Source organism: Salvelinus sp. IW2-2015, unplaced genomic scaffold (assembly GCF_002910315.2).
Source record: "Salvelinus sp. IW2-2015 unplaced genomic scaffold, ASM291031v2 Un_scaffold83, whole genome shotgun sequence".
Classification (NCBI taxonomy): Eukaryota; Metazoa; Chordata; class Actinopteri; order Salmoniformes; family Salmonidae; genus Salvelinus; species Salvelinus sp. IW2-2015.
In genome coordinates, this window is record NW_019942514.1 from 3533949 (window position 1) to 3554872 (window position 20924).

The 20924-nt window shown below is 42.0% G+C and overlaps 1 protein-coding gene across 1 annotated transcript; it reads left to right on the top strand.

Annotated features, from left to right (window-relative positions):
• The first annotated feature begins 4368 nt into the window (after positions 1-4368).
• On the top strand, positions 4369-20765 carry LOC112068095 (gamma-aminobutyric acid receptor subunit rho-1). The gene is made up of 10 exons (XM_024135115.2): positions 4369-4729; positions 11205-11258; positions 11487-11593; positions 16099-16166; positions 16567-16790; positions 17619-17701; positions 17817-17957; positions 18131-18283; positions 18527-18723; positions 19063-20765. Exons 1-10 carry the CDS (start codon positions 4614-4616, stop codon positions 19378-19380), a joined length of 1461 nt encoding a protein of 486 aa, XP_023990883.1. The 5' UTR covers positions 4369-4613; the 3' UTR covers positions 19381-20765.
• Positions 20766-20924: the final 159 nt, after the last annotated feature.

Genomic DNA, 20924 nt, shown 5'->3' on the forward strand with positions numbered 1-20924 from the left:
TCCCTGTAGGCCGTCTCGTCGTTGTTGGTAATCAAGCCTACCACTAATTGACACAACTTGTGGATGTATTTCAAGGCCTACCTTCAAACTCTGTGCCTCTTTGCTTGACATCATAGGAAAATCTAAAGAAATCAGCCAAGAATTTCAGAAAAAAAATTTGTAGACCTCCACAAGTCTGGTTCATCCTTGGGAGCAATTTCCAAACGCCTGAAGGTACACGTTCATCTGTAGTACGTAAGTATAAACACCATGGGAACACGCAGCCGTCATACCGCTCAGGAAGGAGACGCACTCTGTCTCCTAGAGATGAACGTACTTTGGTGCGAAAAGTGCAAATCAATCCCAGAACAACAGCAAAAAAAGGGAAACTTGTTGTTTTTTGGTCCTATTGGGGAGGATAACAGAGTACACAAAATATATCAAAAAGATCAACAATTAGGCCCTTGGGGGCGACAAAATAACCCAAAAAGGGGCGTGCTAAGAAAAAGCGCCATGCGCAAAAAAAAAAAGTGTCAAGAACTATAGAAAAAAAAGCCCCCCCCCCCCCCCAAAACAAGGGGGGTGGTCGACAAAAAAAAAAAAAACGAGACAAGGGTTTAAAAAAAAAAAAAAAACTGTTCGCTGATTAGGTGGACGGGGAGTTGGCCCCCCCCCACCAAAAAAAAAAGTAAAAAAAAAAACGAAAACATCGCCAACCCCACACAACACACCCCCCCCCCCCCCAAACACCCACGCCGCCCGCGCGGGGGGCACACACCACACAGAAGCGATCCCTATATCGGGGACATACCTGAAAGGCCGCTCAGCAAGGAAGAAGCCACTGCTCCAAAACCGCCATAAAAAAAGCCAGACTACGGTTTGCAACTGCACATGGGGACAAAGATTGTACTTTTTGGAGACATGTCTTCTGGTCTGATGAATCAAAAGTAGAACTGTTTGGCCATAATGACCATCATTATGTTTGGAGGAAAAAGGGGATGCTTGCAAGCCGAATGACACCATCCCAACCGTGAAGCACGGGGGTGGCAGCATCATGTTGTGGTTGTGCTTTGCTGCAGGAGGGACTGGTGCACTTCACAAAATAGATGGCATCATGAGGAAAGGAAAATTATGTGGATATATTGAAGCAACATCTCAAGACATCAGTCAGGAAGTTAAAGCTTGTTCTCAAATGGGTCTTCCAAATCGACAATGACCCCAAGCATACTTCCAAAGTTGTGGCAAAATGGCTTAAGGACAACAAAGTCAAGGTATTGGAGTGGCCATCACAAAGCCCTGACCTCAATCCTATAGAAAATGTGTGGGCAGAACTGAAAAAGCGTGTGCGAGCAAGGAGGCCTACAAACCTGACTCAGTTACACCAGCTCTGTCAGGAGGAATGGGCCAAAATTCACATGACTTATTGTGGGAAGCTTGTGGAAGGCTACCTGAAACGTTTGAACCAAGTTAAACAACTTTAAGGCAATGCTACAAATACTAATTGAGTGTATGTAAACCTCTGACCCACTGAGAATGTGGTGAAAGAAATAAAAGCTTAAATAAATCATTCTCTCAACTATTATTCTGACATTTCACATTCTTAAAATAAAGTGGTGATCCTAACTGATCTAAGACAGGGAATTTTTACTAGGATTAAATGTCAGGAATTGTGAAAAACTGAGTATAAATGTATTTGGCTAAGGTGTATGTAAACTTCCGCCTTCAACCTAATCTCTCCACACATATATCCTCACCCCATTCACTCCTACCCTCAATCATGTCCACATCTACACTTGGTTTCGGAAACAGCCACGGAGGAATGTTTCCCAATGTAATTGCCTGCCCTATCTCTCTCTTCCCCAGTCCATATTCTACCACCTTTTGCCCGATAGTCCACCCGTACAGTACGCCCTCTGCTTACACACTCCTCGCTCCCAGCATTCCCCAGTTGCCGTGACTGCAGGATGTCCTTCTGAACTCCCTTTCGATCTCGCCCAGTACACTAATGCAAGTTCGTCCCGCCTTATCCTGAGTGGCAGTTCCCCACTATCCACCTGCAATGCCTCAACAGGTATCTTCCTGAAGGCACCCACACACAATCTCAGGGCCCTTGACTGTATCCTATTCAGGCACTGTAGTACCGTTTTGTCTCCCGATCCATATACAAAGCATCCATAATTCAAATATGACCTGATCAATGCCTGGTACATATACAACAGTGGATGTCTATCTGACTCCCAATCATATCCTGCCACTGCCCTCATGAGGTTCAGCACCTTCCTACACTTAATTTCAATATGCTCAATATGTCTCTTCCACGTATGCCCCTCATTAAACCACATACCTAAATACTTAAACTCAGACACCCTACTTATATCCTGACCATATATTTGCAGCCTAACATCTTAAACCTTCCTCCTAGAATACACCATAAACCCCCATGTAAGAGACCAATCTTCCACAACTCCCACAGCTTCCTGCATCTTCCTCATCACATATTTCACATTCCCACCTCTCTTCCATACAGCCCCATCATCGGCATACAAGGCCACAACCACTCCCTGTCCCACCTCCTTAAATATGTCATTTATCATCAGGGTGAACGACACCGGACTAAACACACTTCCCTGAGGAGAAACCATTGTCCACCTTCTCACTTATGACTCTGAAAAACACCAAAAGAAAGATGCCCAGGGTCCCTGCTCATCTGTGTGAACTTGCCTAAGGAATGCTGCAAGGAGGCATGAGGACTGCAGATGTGGCCAGGGCAATAAATTGTAATGTCCGTTCTGTAAGACGCCTAAGACAGCGCTACAGGGAGACAGGATGGACAGCTGATCGTCCTCGCAGTGGCAGACCACGTGTAACAACACCTGCATAGGATTGGTACATCCGAACATCACACCTGCGGGACAGGCAACAACAACTGCCCGAGGTACACCAGGAACYCACAATCCCTCCATCAGTGCTCAGACTGTCCGCAATAGGCTGAGAGAGGCTGGACTGAGGGCTTGTAGGCCTGTTGTAAGGCAGGTCCTCACCAGACATCACCGGCAACGACGTTGCCTACAGGCACAAACCCACCATCGCTGGACCAGACAGGACTGGCAAAAAGTGCTCTTCACTGACGAGTCGCGGTTTTGTCTCACCAGGGGTGATGGTCGGATTCGTGTTTATCGTCGAAGGAATGAGCGTTACACTGAGGCCTGTACTCTGTAGCGGGATTGATTTGGAGGTGGAGGGTCCGTCATAGTATGGGGCGGTGTGTCACGGCATCATCGGACTGAGCTTGTTGTCATTGCAGGCAATCTCAATGCTGTGCGTTACAGGGAAGACATCCTCCTCCCTCATGTGGTACCCTTCCTGCAGGCTCATCCTGACATGACCCTCCAGCATGACAATGCCACCAGCCATACTGCTCGTTCTGTGCGTGATTTCCTGCAAGACAGCAATGTCAGTGTTCTGCCATGGCCAGTGAAGAGCCCGATCTCAAACCATTGTCCCAACGTCTGGGACCTGTTGGATCGGAGGGTGAGGGCTAGGGCCATTCCCCCCTAGAAATGTCCGGGAACTTGCAGGTGCCTTGGTGGAAGAGTGGGGTAACATCTCACAGCAAGAACTGGCAAATCTGGTGCAGTCCATGAGGAGGAGATGCACTGCAGTACTTAATGCAGCTGGTGGCCACATCAGATACTGACTGTTACTTTTGATTTTGACCCCCCCTTTGTTCAGGGACACATTATTCCATTTCTGTTAGTCACATGTCTGTGGAACTTGTTCAGTTTATGTCTCAGTTGTTGAATCTTGTTATGTTCACACAAATATTTACACATGTTAAGTTTGCTGAAAATAAACGTAGTTGACAGTGAGAGGACGCTTCTTTTTTTGCTGAGTTTATGTGGATTATCAAAATAACTACTCAGAAACAGAGCTGACTTCCTAAAATAATGAATGACAGCCTATACTGGTATACTCTTCATTGATGAATATGATTAATTTATATATTAATGAACGATTTGTTTAAATAGGTTAGGCTCATCCAATAGACACCAATCTCTTTAGAGAGTGTATGTAGGCTAATCCCACATAACTATGTTAGCAAAACTCAGGCTGAAGCCATATTTTAGCAGCATACTTTTGCAGCCTTCGAAGATGTCTTAGCAAAATAGCCTCGGGAGACACTTTGAATAGCACATAAACACGCAGCTGAGGGATTTAACAGCCTTCCACATCAAGGACTCTGTGTCTGACTGTGCGATCCAGATCCTGTAGCTACAATATCTCCCACCATTGACCTCCCAAACGAGCATGCCGCATCATTATGAGAATTGGTCTGGGCGGTACAGAGCAGAGTAGAGTAGAGCAGCAGAGCAGAGCGAGTGAGCCACATCCGCCACTGGAGGGATCTAATCTGTGCAATCTGACGCTCAAGGATTTATAGGTTTAGTCAAAATTGCTTTTCTCCACTGTGGAGATTAAGCACCGTGGGATGTTTTGTTGGTCAGGCCAGAGCTGCTGCTTCTTACCCAGCCCGAAGCTGTTCTGCTGAAGACAATGTTCCAGGACCCACGCAGAGAGGTTTTAGCCCTAGTGGGGTGTGGAATTTGACTGGAATTTGAGGGGTCCACAGTGGTATGTGCACCATGCAAGTGGATACTGTGTTTGTGCTGTTCTGCATCTGCCTCATGGGGGTTGCTGGGAGATCAGCTCATCAAAGAGGCCAAAAGCTAGAGACCTACAAACAAAGCAGGTAAATGCACCTTACATCCTGGCATCTATACATGAAATACATTTTAAAATGGCATGAAATGTATAATTTGATTCATATTTTAGATCTGGGCATGGGTTAAAATGTGAATCTGTATTTTTTTAAAGTGATTTCATTTAATATAATAGTATTAATAATAAGCCATTTAGCAGATGCTTTCATCCAAAGCGATGTATAGTCATACGTGCACACATTTTTACCTATGGGTGGTCCCAGGAATCGAACCCACAATCCTTGCATTGCAAGCGCCATGCTCTACCAACTGACACATATATGATTGGTGCTGAGTGCCTGGGTGAGGTCCACTTGGTGATAATAATGTGTCACCTGTTCTGTTTTCCTCACCTGTTTCCTCACCCCACCAGGTGAATTCAGATTTATTCAGAAAGGGGATTAGAGAGGGCACCTATGTTCCAGTATCTATTTATGTTCTATTGGTGGATGTTTTGGCTGTTGCTCCATGGTGTGCTGGATGTGGCACTATTGGCAGATATAATGTATGTAATTCTGATCCGTTTATGATACATGTTTATGGAGCCCTAGCTCAACCTAGCCTAGTCATAGATCTGTTTGTGCTGTATTGTGGTGTTTAGTCACCTATTTTTGGCATGTCAACGACCATAGCTGGTGGCAAGACAACACAAACAGATCTGGGACCAGGCTAGGCTCAATGAATAGTTTGTATGAAATGCATACACTTAACAACAAACATAACTAATTATGCGGGACTGATGGATTAATTGCTAGCCGCAAATACCATAACAAATACCACAGCATGCAAAATATGAAATATTCCTTAAACGTGATAGCTGAACCCTACATTACAATGACAAGTGCACCCGTTAATCTCTGGTAAAGATGAAAAAATTCCTATCCAAAGTGCAGGGTGCCTTTATCAGCTTTGAGTGATTTATGCCCACTTAATGTATTCCAAAGGCCCTTTCATATCATAATCCCACAAACCATGTCTCCTTTAGACAGTATCACTCTCATGTGATCATGGCCCTTTGAGCTATTTTTAGGTCTGATCTGAAAACAGCAACTAGAAATCTGTTCACCATTAGACCAATCTTACAGATGGCTTATAAATATATATCAATGGTTTATATCAAGTTTTTGTATTTACATGTTTTAATTGTCGTACATAAAAGACTGTAAAAACACCAGTAAATCAGCTCCAAGTGATTTTAATTTTGGAAATCTGTTCCAATGTAACCCCACGCATATTAGAGAGATATATGTGATTGTATACAAATAAATGTAAGCAAAGTTTTAAATTAGAATTTTTTGTTATATCTTTTTGGGCTTCTTGCGGTCAATTTCCTGTCTACAAATGATATGTAATTGTGTTCCAGCACCATCCGCTCAAGAAACAAAATCATCCCGTGGCTGAACTAGTTGATGATCCCTGTTATAGAGTCTGACTTCTCACAAGAGATATAGTCTATCAATAGGCATTAGGCAACGCATACTTTTACAGGACAACCATGTTTTAAATTTAAAGGAAAAAACATTGTGTTAAGATATTGAATCACAATTATATGTGTCAGGGAAAATGTAAAGTTCTTTATTTCAAAGTTATACAAATTTAAGAGTTTATTTCCAAAATGCTATATTCACCAATTCTTCACATGTTTTTTTTATCATCAGAAATGTTTGCTTATGGGTACCTTCATGTGTGTGTAAAAATATCACTGTTCTCAGATTTTTCATACAATTTGGTATTCAAATGAATGTAATTGTCATTTCTTTGTCAACAATCTACACAAAATACTCTGTAATGTCAAAGTGGAAGGTTAAATAATAATTAAATAAWTAAATAAATAATTAAAGATGAAGAGATATTAAGTAACTAAAATATAGTCGTTGCATAAGTATTCAGCTCCCTGAGTCCCCCCCCCAATTATTTGTTTTTGTATATTTGAGTTTAACCATAACATTTGTTGTAATATTTGTTCTGTCTTTTCTGGTGGATTAACTAAACATGTTACATATTAAAAACACATTTGGCAGCGATTACAGCTGTGAGTGTAACGATCTGGGTGTCATGGGTGTGAAGTCAGGCGCAGGAAACAGAGAGTTCAAGGTAGTGCTCTTTAATGCACACACGGCGGACATAGGCCACCCCACGAAACACTGGGTGCTAAAAAACAAATGCCCCAAACACGGGGACTWAAACAGTCCAGCAAAACCCACGAACAGGAACAAACACGTTCGTCTCCAACATACACAAATGTTACAACAAACAATCCCGCACAAAGAAACAGGCGGGCCGGCTGACTAATAAAGCCCAACTAATCACCACAAACGCATAACAGGTGTAACCAATAAACAGACAAGGAGGGGGAGGAAAGAATCAGTGGCAGCTAGTAGGCCGGCGACGACGACCGCCGAGCGCCACCCGAACGGGAAGGGGAGCCACCTTCGGTCGGAGTCGTGACAGTGAGTCTTCTTGGGTACGTCTCAAAGAGCTTTACACACCTGGATTGTGCAATATTAGCCCATCATTGTTTTCATAATTCTTCAAGGCCTGCTCTGTCAAGATTTTGGGGATCATGGCTAGACAGCAATTTTCAAGTCTTGCCATACATTTTCAAGCATATTTAAGTCAAAWCAGTAACTTGYCCACTCAGGAACACTCATTGTCTTCTTGGTAAGTAACTCCAGTGTAGATTTGGCCTTTTGTTGTAGGTTATTGTCCTGCTGAAAGGTGAATTCCTCTCCCAGTGTCTGGTCTAACGCAGACTGAAGCAGGGTTTCCTCTCGGATTTTCCCTGTGCTTAGCTCCATCCCGTTTCTTTTTATCCTGAAAAACTCCCCAGTATTTTCCGATGTCAAGCATACCGATATCATGATGCAGCCACCACCATGCTTGAAATTAAGGACGCAGTTACTCAGTGATGTTTTCTGTTGGATTTGCCTCAAACATAAAGCTTAGCATTTAAGGCCAAACAGTGTATTCCTTTGCCATGGTTTTTTTGTTGCAGTATTACTTTAGTGCCTTATTGTGGAATCACTACTACTGTATGTTGTTGAGCCATTCTCAGTTTTCGCCCATCACAGCCATTCAACTCTGAAACTGTTTTAAAATGACCAATGGCCTCATGGTAACATCACTGAGCAGTTTCATTCCTGTCCTTACAGCTCAGTTCAGAAGGACGACTGTATCTTTGATGTGTCTGGGTGGTTAATACATAATTATTAACTTGACCATGCTTGTTAAATATACATTTAATGTATGATTTGTTATTGTTACCCATCTACCAATCACTACCCTTCTTTATGAGGCTTTCGAAAAGCTCACTGGATTTGTAGTTGAATCGGTGCTTAAAATTCAATACTTGACTGAGGGACCTTACAGATGCTGTATGGGGGACCAAGGAAGGGTTAGTCATTCAAAAATTATGTCAACCCCCATTATTTCATACAGAGTGATTACATGTAACTTATTATGTGATTTGTTAAGCCAAATTTTATTCCTGAACTAATTTAGGCTTGCCTGAACAAAGCGGCTGAAAACTTATGCAATTACTATATTTAATGAATCACATTTTTATTCATKTWTTTTTTTTWWATCTTCCACWTTGACATTACAAAGTATTTTGAGTACATTGTTGACAAAAAATGACAAATACATGTTTATCCCGCTTTGTAACATAATAAAATGTGAAGAAATCCAAGGGGTATGAATACTTTTGCAAGGGATTTTGCAAAAGAAAAATGATTATTTGTCTTCTTGAAATGAAACCATCAAGTGATACATATTAAATAAATACATGTCTGTCATTAAACAACCCCATGCCGTGATTAGATTGTGAAAAAACACACCAATCGCTTTCATCATTTATTTAAACAATAAAAGCTAATTTACCAACATTTCTGAAAATGTACAGATAATTTAGGTAATATGGCCAATATACCATGGCTAAGGGTATATACGACGCAACGCAGATATACCACAAACCCTTGAGGTGCCTTATTGCTATTATAAACTGGTTACCAATGTAATTAGATCAGTAAAAATAAATGTTTTATCATACCTGTGGTATACTTATATACCACGGCTGTCAGCCAATCAGCATTCATGGCTTGAACCACCCAGTTGATAAATAGTGTTTGGAAATGACTCTTCAAATATTGTTGTAGATCACCAATTTCTCTCTCATGTAGACTGGAAATGATTAATTGTATGGTCATAGATGCCACACATTTTTGCAATTGAAATATAGTAGAGTGATACCAAATGTTAGTGACACATAACTTGAACCAGACCTATAAACTGTACATATATGGCTTAGACTTGAACATGTGTTATTTTCTCTCTATAAAAAACAAGCGAACAGAGTACAACAAAAACACTATCAGACCAGCTTAGCTAAGTTTAACAGACACTGATGGTATACTAACTAACCCTGACTTCTCACCCCGAAGGTGTTTCTCCAAAGGTCATGAAAAACKTTCTCTGTCCTCTTGAATGGCACCAAATAACAACAATAATCAATAGTACAATCCGATTCTGAGAAATGCAATGGCTTGTTGGCTTGCTGTGGATCCAATCACAAAACCTGAGCAAACCTATTTCTGGACAGAGCAATTTTCAATTGGGATCTGTGAACTGCGATGCACTTTTAACTGAGTTTGCACTTCTCATGTGCACTTAACAGGAGTCGATTAATGATCATGTTGTTGACTCCGTCTGTCCAGAAAAGGCAGGCAGCTGTATAGCAGCAGCAGAACTATAGGAAGCCCAAAGGCAGTGTTCTGCAGGCAGGCAGGCAGACAGGCAGACAGGCAGACAGACAGACAGACAGACAGACAGACAGACAGACAGACAGACAGACAGACAGACAGACAGACAGACAGACAGACTCACACACGCACACACGCTCACAGACACACACATTCAGTCGTACACACACACATGCATACACACACACTGACAGACTGTTCTAGTCTCTGGTTCGTGTAGGGGATTCTGCCAAGCGGATTAGCTGCTGGGGCGTACAGAGAGGAATAGCATCCATTACCCATCAGCCCACAGCAGTTAGCACCCAGTAGCTCTCTCTCTCTGATTGTCACGGTAGATAATATCGCTGTCGGCTGTTCTCTCTCCATGCACGCCTGTGGGGCATGTCACCACATGCACTCATGCGTCTAGGCTACCCATTAATCCAGTTTAGGGTTTTAGGGGGAAATCTATTTTTGTATTCTGTTTCAAATGTTTATGCCCTGACTGGGATAATGCAATCAAAGAGACAATTCATTCAGATGTAGGATCTCTTTGAGCGTTGTCAAGAGATGAGTGTGTTCTCTTGAAATAGAGTGTTTCTCTGAATGCCTTCATGCCCTTCATATCTTTTGGGATAAAAATGGCAATGAATCAGCCTGATCTATCTCCTTGTGCCAAGTTGAGAGTAAAACTTTGCTTAGCTGTATAAGACAACATGATACAAAGTGAGCTAGAAAAGTATTGGGACAGTGACATTTTTGTTTGTTTTGGCTCTGTACTCAGCACGTTGGATTTGGAAGGATACAAAGTGCATACTGTCAGCTTTAATTTGAGGGTATTTTCATCTATATCAGGTAAACCGTTTAGAAATTACAGCCCTTMTTGTACTTACTGTAGTCCCCCCATTTTAGGGGACCAAAAGTATTGGGACAAATTCACTTATAGGTGTATTAAAGTAGTCCGAAGTTTAGTATTTGGTCCCATATTCCTAGCACACAATGACTGCATCAATCTTGTGACTCTACAAAAAAATGTTGCATGCATTTTCTGTTTGTTTTGGTTGTGTTTCAGAATATTTTTGGTCCAATAGAAATGAATGGCAAATAATGTATTGTGTTATTTTGGAGTCACTTTTATTGTAAATAAGAATAGAATATGTTTCTAAACACTTCTACATTAATYTGGATGCTACCATAATTTGTAGAGTCACAAGGTCGATGTAATCATTGCGTGCTAGAAATATGGAACCAAATACTAAACCTTTGTCCCAATACTTTTGATCCCCTAAAATGGGGGTTACTACTGTATGTACAACTTCTAAACGGTTCACCCGATATGGATGACAATGCCCTSAAATTAAAGCTGACAGTCTGCACTTTAACCTCATAGTCAGTGTATCATTTCAAATCCAAAGTGCTGGAGTACAGAGGCAAAACAACACAAAATGTGTCACTGTCCCAATACGTTCGTAGCTCACTGTAGGCTAAGCCTTTGTATTTTTTTGCTTTGAATTATTTATTTGTTGTTGTTGCTGCACCAAACTTCCTTTGTATTTCAGCCTCACATTACTGTCATACAATGGTCTTCAGCAAGATTATAGGTCATTACAAGGTTACTACACTTCTATGCTCCTTTGTCACTTCTGTTTCTACCACCTATACTGGAATTCATCTTGACATTTTGACCAGAAGTTGTTTGCAAACATCTTGTGATTTTTCCCATCAACAGATCCAGGAGACAAACYTCAAGAATGGATGGAGGAACTCATAGCAAGTCTGAAAGGTTAGAGTTCATTGTCATTGTACAAAAACGCTGATCTGAAAAAGTGGGTTGCAAACTCATAGCATAACATGAAAGGTGTTATCACTACTATTGATATTGTAAATACAGTAAAGCTGATATTGTAATTTGATACCCTACTTGACAGTGTAAAACATGTCTTTGCCCATTGAAAAAAAGAGATCATCTCATAGCCTAACCCTATAAAATAACACATTTTCCTATCTACAGACCAATTCTAAAGCGAAGTTCAGACATGACAAAATCTCCCATGACAAAATCTGAGCAYCTCCTAAGAATAGATGACCATGATTTTACCATGAGACCAGCATTTGGAGGTAAGACGTTACAGGAGTCATATAATTTGTATATTTCTACCTAGTGAAATCATCAGGTTTAGTACAGTTGAAGTCGGAAGTTTACATACACCTTAGCCAAATACATTTAAACTCAGTTTTTCACAATTCCTGACATTTAATCCTAGTAAAAATTCCCTGTTTTAGGCCAGTTAGGATCACCACTTTATTTTAAGAATGTGAAATGTCAGAAAAATAGTAGAGAGAATGCTTTATTTCAGCGTTTATTTCTTTCATCACATTCCCAGTGGGTCAGAAGTTTACATACACTCAATTAGTATTAGGGAGATTGCATTTAAATTGTTTAACTTGGGTCAAACATTTCAGGTAGCCTTCCACAAGGCTTCCCACAATAAGTTGGTGAATTTTGGCCCATTCCTCCTGACAGAGCTGGTGTAACTGAGTCAGGTTTGTAGCTCCTTGCTCGCACACGCTTTTTCAGTTCTGCCCACAAATTTTCTATAGGATTGAGGTCAGGGCTTTGTGATGACCACTCCAATACCTTGACTTTGTTGTCCTTAAGCCATTTTGCCACAACTTTGGAAGTATGCTTGGGTTCATTGTCCATTTGTAAGACCCATTTGCGACCAAGCTTTAACTTCTGACGGATGTCTTGAGATGTTGCTTCAATATAGCCACAATTTCCTCCTCATGATGCCATCTATTATGTGAAGTGGCACCAGTCCCTCCTGCAGCAAAGCACCCCACAACATGATGCTGCACCCCCGTGCTTCACGGTTGGGGATGTGTTTTTCGGCTTGCAAGCTCCCCTTTTTCCCCAAACATAACGATGGTCATTATGCCAAACAGTTCTATTAATGTTTCATCAGACAGTGGACATTTCTCCAAAATAGATCTTTTTCCCATGTGCAGTTGCAACCGTAGTCTGGCTTTTTTATTGGCGTTTTGGAGCAGTGGCTTCTTCCTTGCTGGCGGCCTTTCAGGTTATGTCGATATAGGACTCGTTTTACTGTGGATATAGATACTTTTGTACCTTTTCCTCCAGCATCTTACAAGATCCTTTGCTGTTGTTCTGGGATTGATTTGCAACTTTCGCACCAAGAGTACGTTCATTTCTAGGAGACAGAAGCGCGTCTCCTTCCTGAGCGGTGATAGACAAGCTTGCGTGGTCCCATGGTGTTTTACACTTGCGTACTATTGTGTACAGATAAACGTGGTACCTTCAGCATTTGAAATTGCTCCAATGATGAACCAGACTTGTGGAGGTCTACAATTTTTTTTCTGAGGTCTTGGCTGATTTCTTTGATTTTCCCCATGACATCAAGCAAAGAGGCACTGGTTTGAAGGTGGCCTTGAAATACATCACAGGTACACCTCCAATTGACTCAAAGTATGTTATTAGCCTATCAGAAACTTCTAAACCATGACATCATTTTCTGGAATTTTCCAAGCTGTTTAAAAGCACAGTCAACTTAGTGTATGAAATTTCCGACCCACTGGAATTGTGATACAGTGAATTATAAGTGAAATAATCTGTCTGTAAACAATTGTTGGAAAATTACTTGTTTCACTGGACAAAAGTAGATGTCTGAACGACTTGCCAACTTAGTTTTAACAAGAAATTTGTGGAGTGTTGAAAAACGAGTTTTAATGACTCCAACCTGAGTGTATGTAAACTTCCGATTCACTGGTATGTGAAAAACATGCTCACATAAGATTTGAAAGTCCACTTCATCAATGTACGTATCCTGCATCAACAGTGATGCACAAATTATTTTGAGGGCAAAATGTACAAATAGTTTATTCGCTCCTTTTAGTTGTTGTTGCAGTTGCTTTTTTGTTGTTTTTTCAATGTTGCTGAGAGAGCATAATTTTTCCCTTTAAACGGGTCGTCCAATCTATCATGGTCTTATCAGCTCAGGCCTCCAAAATCCCTTATGAAACGCAACATGACAAGCTGTCATTGCATGCTAGTACTCTTTCTTTTAACAGGGATTGACAGAGTTTGTGGTTTCATGGTCAACGTTACAGGGATTTGCTGTTGTGGGATTAAAGGCCTGCATGTGGATCTATTGTAATTAGTGTGTGTATGCTGAGGATGAGGACCAAAAGCGACGTAATAGTAACAGTCTTTATTCCAGTATTAACAAATAATGATTCTCCTGGATATAAACAATGGTAATCAAAACAGGAAACTGAATCCTCTCGGTCAATAGGAGAGGAACGATGGAGACGCGACCACAGACTGCAGTTCGCTTCGGGAACACTGGCCGTAGCTGAGCATAGACACGGCTGCTCACACGCAGCATCTGAAGAAGCAAAGAACACGACAGGCGGAACAAGACACAGAACAGCAAACATTCAAACAAGAATCCGACAAGGACAGAAGCGGAAAACAGAGGGAGAAATAGGGACTCTAATCAGAGGGCAAAATAGGGGACAGGTGTGAAGAGTAAATAGGTCGTTAGGAGAATGAGAAACAGCTGGGGAGCAGGGAACGGAACAATAGAGAGAGAGAGAGGCGGGAGAGGGAGAGAGGGAGGAGAGAGAGAGAGAGAAAAAAGAACCTAATAAGACCAGCAGAGGTGAAAACACAGGGACAGACATGATAATAATGACAAAACATGACAAGTGAAAGGCTTAATGGGTTCTCATGTTAAAGTGACATGTTCTTTTTGAGTTATTTACACGTTTGGAATCCATAATACCTTGAGGACGGCCATCTCAGGTCAGAGATACATCAATGATCTAGGCCAAATGACAAAATGTGTTTCACACAAGCCCATGGATCAAGCAACATGTGGGTTGCTGAAAATGAATGTCATATTTTTGACCAGAACAATGGCCAAATATATCTTGTTTTATGAATATATAAAAWTAAACAATAACAGACTGTAAGAGTAATCTGAGTGATAAAAACATCACACTATGAATGATCCTCCTTTAAAATGTCTACTATTGGGCCTCCCGAGTGGCGCAGTGGTCTAAGGCACTGCATRGCATCTCAGTGCTAGCTGTGCTACTAGAGATTSAGGCTCTGTCGCAGCCGGCTGCGACCGGGAGACCCATGGGGCGGCGCASAATTGGCCCAGCGTCGTCCAGGTTAGGGGAGGGTTTGGCCGGCAGGGATGTCCTTGTCCCATCGCACACTAGCGACTCRTGTGGCGTGCAGTGCACTCTGACATGGTCGCCAGMTGCACGGTGTTTCCTCCGACACATTGGTGCGGCAGGCTTCCGGGTTAAGTGGGCAAAAAATGTCTCCTTTTGCCACACCAGTTCCAAAACTGTCTGGAAGAGAGAAAAAAAAGATCTCAATAGCTTCCAGATGTTTGACGCTGCAACAACTTCATCCATTGTGACCTAATTGTATTCCTGTACAATGGCGGATGATGGCGAGTAAAGGCTAAAATAGGTCATAAATATCCAGTCATGGCACAAGCAAATCCAGCCTATGAATAGGCCTACACTGTATTTGAATAAAACTACTGTATACTCCACACAGCCTAGTCACAATACACTCAGTGGCCAGTTTATTAGGTATACCCATCTAGTTTCGAGTCAGACCCCCCTTTCRCTCCAGAACAGCCTGAATTCTTCAGGGCATGGAAACATTGCTCAATTGGTATCGAGGGACCTAACGTGTGCCAGGAAAACATTCCCCACACCACTACACCACCAGCCTGTATTGTTGACACCAGGCAGGAAGGGGGCATTAACTCATGCTGCTTASTCCAAATCCTGACTCTGCCATCAGCATGACGTCGGACCAGGCAATGTTTTTCCACTCCTCAATTGTCCAGTGTTGGTGATCGTGTGCCCACTGGAGCGGCTTCTRCTTGTTTTTAGCTGATAGGAGTGGAACKCGGTGTGGTCATCTGCTGCAATAGCCCATCCGTGACAAGGGTCAACGAATTGTGCATTCCAAGATGCTGTTCTGCACACCACTGTTGTACTGCGCCATTATTTGCCTGCTTGTGGACCGCCTGTTAACTTGCACGATTCTTGCCATTCTCCTTCGACCTCTCAGCTCATCAACGAGCTGTTTTCGTCCACAAGACTGCCACTGACTGGATGTGTTTTGTTTGTCGCACCATTCTCGGTAAACTCTAGGCACTGTCATGCTTGAAAAGCTCAGGAGGCCGGTTGTTTCTGAGATACTGGAACCTGTGCTCAAAGTCGCTTAGGTCACTCGTTTTGCCCATTCTAACGTTCAATCGAAAAGTAACTGAATGCCTCGATGCCTGTCTGCCCGCTTTATATAGCAAGCCACGGCCATGTGACTCACTGTCTGTAGGAGTGAACCATTTTCGTGAACGGGGTGGTGTACCRGACACATGATGTTCTCTGTGGTAGAATCAATGAGTATCCATTACAGCAATGCATGAATGAATGACGGAAAAACTGTAGWGCTCTTGTAATTACATTTCTTTGATAGCTTTTTGAAAAGAGGTCAAATATAGTAAATTCAATCTGAAAATCTACTCTCTCACTGAACTTTATATTAATATAATTGTCTTTAATTACAGGACCCCCTATTCCAGTTGGGGTAGATGTTCAGGTTGAAAGTCTGGACACAATCTCTGAAGTGGATATGGTGAGTGGGATTTGAGTATTTTTATTACACAGTGAAGAGTAATCTTTCCTAGCCTGGTGTAACAAGCCTCATAGCGCGATAGCTCACATTCTGTTTCACTTTGAAGCTAAAGGAAACGTGAGCACAGCAGTCAGTCTGCTTGACCAAGCTAAATCTTTGCCCCATACTATTGCAAAAGTATTCCACTATCTAGAAAATGTTTCAACCAGAGAAGCCTTTCATGAATATTACGTAAGCACAAAAAATTAAGCTCACTCAAATCAGATATCTCATATGTGGAATCCTTCAACACATGCTGTACCTACATTCAATCCAAAAAGCAGCTTCATCGATAGGTGTGATTGTCCCCCGACAAAGGGCCCCACCACCGCCATAACAAGCCCCTGTTGTGTTGTTTCAGGACTTCACCATGACCCTGTACCTGAGGCACTACTGGAAGGACGAGCGCCTGTCCTTCCCCAGCACCAATAACCAGAGCATGACCTTCGACAGCAGGCTGGCCAAGAAGATCTGGGTTCCTGACATGTTCTTCGTCCACTCCAAGAGGTCCTTCATCCATGACACCACCACAGACAACGTCATGCTGAGGGTGCACCCTGACGGAAATGTGCTCTACAGTCTAAGGTAGCTGCTCAGCTCTCCTGTATTAGAATGATGAGAACTGGGCCGTGTCCATTAGGGCACACCATAGAAAAAGTTTTGCAACGGAACACGAAAACAAGCGTTTCTTATTGGACAGGTTCCGATAGTACCCTGTTTCCGAACGTTTTCATGCTAGCTGAACACGACCCTCATTTGATGACTTACCCTCAAGGGTATTGGATTTAGCGCTGAGCTCATGTTCAAACTAATTTATCAAGGTATATGAAGAAGGCCGATTTGTTGGACTGCTAAACAAAGCTATTGAACATGCTACTTAGTAAGCATGTAATGTTACCATATGGGAAAAGGTTTGGTCACGTGCGTGCAACCTTCCTGGGTTGTTGAATTGGACAACCTGGAACACTTGAATGAGTTATCTTAACACATATTTTGTCCATTGACTAAATTATGTCCATTGAAAGATATACAGTGCGTGACATAATTTTCCATTTTATGAGACAGATGGACAACACTGAAATGGATGCTAAACACTTTCCCTTCCCCAGCCAAATAGAGACCTCATGTAACCCATGTTATACATAAGTCCTTCAGTGACATCCCACTGGGCAAAAACTGGTTGACTCAACACTGTTTCCACATCATTTCACCCCCAAAAAATCATGTGGAAAACTGATTGGCTTTGCAAATAGTAATCAACGTAGGGGCATTTTGTCGTCTTTTTTTCACCCAATGACATGGTGACATTTTTTTGATTGAATTCACGTTAGTTGAAAACTCAACCAAATGTAAATCAAAACTAGACGTTAAATTGACATAAGTCATGCTATGCTGTCACTTTTGTTCTTACAGAATCACAGTCACGGCCATGTGCAACATGGACCTGAGTCGCTTCCCTCTGGACACACAGACCTGCTCGCTGGAGATAGAGAGCTGTGAGTGCATCTTTCAACTTCACCATTTACCTACACATCTCTGATGACATTTGATCCAGTTTTATCACAATCATGTGAGGTATTCATTGGGGGGGTTTTAACGTTCTCTCATCAGACGCGTACACGGACGATGACCTCATGCTGTACTGGAAGAAAGGCAACGAGTCACTGAACACGGACGAGAGGATATCTTTATCCCAGTTCCTCATCCAGAAGTTCCACACCACTACAAAGCTGGCCTTTTATAGCAGTACAGGTAACCCTGAAGTCACATATTTACTAAGACAACCATGGGCCACATTAAATTGCCTTGCGGGCCGCATTTAGCCAGCGGGTCGTGAGTTTCAGACCTCTGCACTGTGGGAATGGAAACAAATGAAAGGGACAGGATCTGCGTAGAATATCAGCTGTGTTCTTTTTCCTTCCCAGGCTGGTACAACCGTCTGTACATCCACTTCACTCTACGACGCCACGTCTTCTTCTTCCTGCTCCAGACCTACTTCCCTGCCACCCTCATGGTCATGCTGTCCTGGGTCTCCTTCTGGATTGACCGCAGGGCTGTCCCCGCTAGGGTCCCTTTGGGTATGAAAGGCCCTTGCRAGAAGGACAAGAAAGTTTCTAGCTCTAGGTTTAATGGATATTTCAGTTTTCTATTTGAGATGTAGTACAGTCTTGATGCTCATGTGTTTGATTGTGATGTTTGGTCTCAATGGTGGCCCCAATGAGGCTTAAAATGAACTGTAAAGGGACAGACTAAAAAGCTATTTCAATGGAGATCGGTGTCAAATCACCTAGGTTGCTGAACCCTCTGTTTTGACTGTCCAGGTATCACCACGGTGCTCACCATGTCCACCATCATCACTGGAGTCAACGCCTCCATGCCCAGAGTGTCCTACATCAAAGCAGTAGACATCTACCTGTGGGTCAGTTTTGTGTTTGTCTTCCTCTCGGTCATAGAGTATGCAGCGGTCAACTACCTCTCGACCGTGCAGGAACGGAAAGAGAGGAAGCTAAGAGAAAGGGTACATTTTGTTTAATTTCATTAACATGAAATGTTTTTCTGCTTTTCTGTATTCATTTATTTTTAGGACAACATCTGGTGCACAACATTGCTCATATCTCTCCATATGCCAAATGTTGTGGCATACGGAGCTTAAACTGCATAAGTAGCCTCAGGAGGAAGTATTTCAACACAGAGTCCCCGAAAACTTTTCTTGCCACAAACAACCTTCTTTAGAAGTCCTATGCAAAATAAGTTGCATATTAAGACATATTAGTGTCTTTAAAGCCACTTCAAATACTTCAGTTTTGTAGTTTAAGTCTTGTCCGTTAATTCACCTTTTACTTCCGCATACTTGCAGTTGCCCTGTACCTGTGGCATTGGCAACCCGGACGACATGACGTGCGACCCCCAGATCTCCGGCTACACCACCATGGACGTCAACAGCACAGCGAACTATGGCACAGCAGGGAACTATGGGATGCCAGAGAACGGCGGCAGGCAGGAGAGGATGTTGGCCCAGGTGGTTCTGGGGGATCCCCAGCTCACGGGCCAGGTAAAGAGGCCAGGCTATGTGAACATTTGGATAGACACCCACGCCATAGACAAGTACTCACGGGTCCTATTCCCTGGTTCCTACGCCCTGTTCAACATCATCTACTGGTCTATCTACTCCTAACGCCTGGCCTGTGCCACAAATGGGGAAGGACTCTTCTACCCTATCACACTCACATGCTGCAGTTAGAGCACAACATGGTCATATTTATTAAGCACCAAATGGACAGAGAACTGACTTAAACAGGGAGGGAGTGGGACTACCTGAACTTGTCGATTTTTAGAGTGTGCCCTAATGAATATGACCCAGGTCTCCATTAACAGGGATAGTGGCCACAGAGAGAACATGTTTTTGTCTGTTTTTCAAGACAGAGAAAGAGATATGGCTCATAAAATGCAAGGAACATTGCCTTCTTGACCGAGCCTCTTAAATGGACTTATTTAAATATGTACTCTTTCCATTCAAGAAAACAGTTATAAGGGTTTATCGTCATTTCCACTGAGCCACCGGGTCAAGCATTACAAAATTGAGTGCAGTATTTTTATTTAAACATCCACTGAAAATGTTCAGTTACAATATGGTTTCTCAAACATCAGACTAATTAATATTGATAACTGGTGCATCGGGGTTGAAAAACTATTTTTGATTGCAATGTTTTGGGAATGTCAAATTTTGAAATACAATGTTGTGAATTATTTCCCATAGAACGTATAGCCCCTTGTTGATTATATATTTGACATTGAGACGTTTTTTTTAAAATTATGGTCACGATTAATTCTAAATTCGATCTTTTTGGGATTGTGTCATGTTGATTGTGACCAATGGACAACTAAGCAACTGATAAACAACATTGATAGGTTTCAGATCTTAAGGCTTGCCCACTGGGTGAAGGGCCTTGAGATGACGTGTATATATTAGTGACTTAGCATGACTATGACTAGATAGTGCCCCGGAGAGCGCTAGCCCGTTAAACTCGAAAGCTTGAATTTCAGGCGATATCTTGAATTTTTATTTTCGTATTTGCCGTTCTAAAATATGAACATACTATTTGGATGTTATGTATCGTTGCTTCTGATCTTAAACACTAGTTTGTTGGTAATAAGCAACCATTTCACTTTGTGATCATTTTCACATCAATAGCACAACTACATGTGACACTAATACATAAGAAACAAACAGGTTAGGTTATTTGAAGCCAAATGTACAAATCACTTTAGACTGTTTTCTTTCCCACTATTTTCATACTTTTGAAGTGAATGTCTCTTCGTGTATATTATTATGTGAGATTCACTGTATTAGTCGTTTCAGGTTTTAGAGTTTGTTCTCCTTTGAATCCGTTTGAATAAATAACCTCGTAGATAACCTCATATGGTAGCTACAGGATGGATATATTATTGTCTTACTAGGAGAGATTGTGTCTCCAAATACCCCTTATTTTTTATAATCAATATGAGCAGAATCACTCAACACACCTATGTAAAGCTATGTTGTGATCACTGTTAAACATATTTAATAAAATGTGATGTTTTCTGAGAAAGAGGAAGTCATTGCATCTGAAATGGAAGAACACGTTTTGAACTAGCCTACTGCAAAGTAAAGACATGGAAATTTACATATTACAGTAATTGCAATGTTGTAGCTTCTCATTAGAAACTTTGCTTTATGGT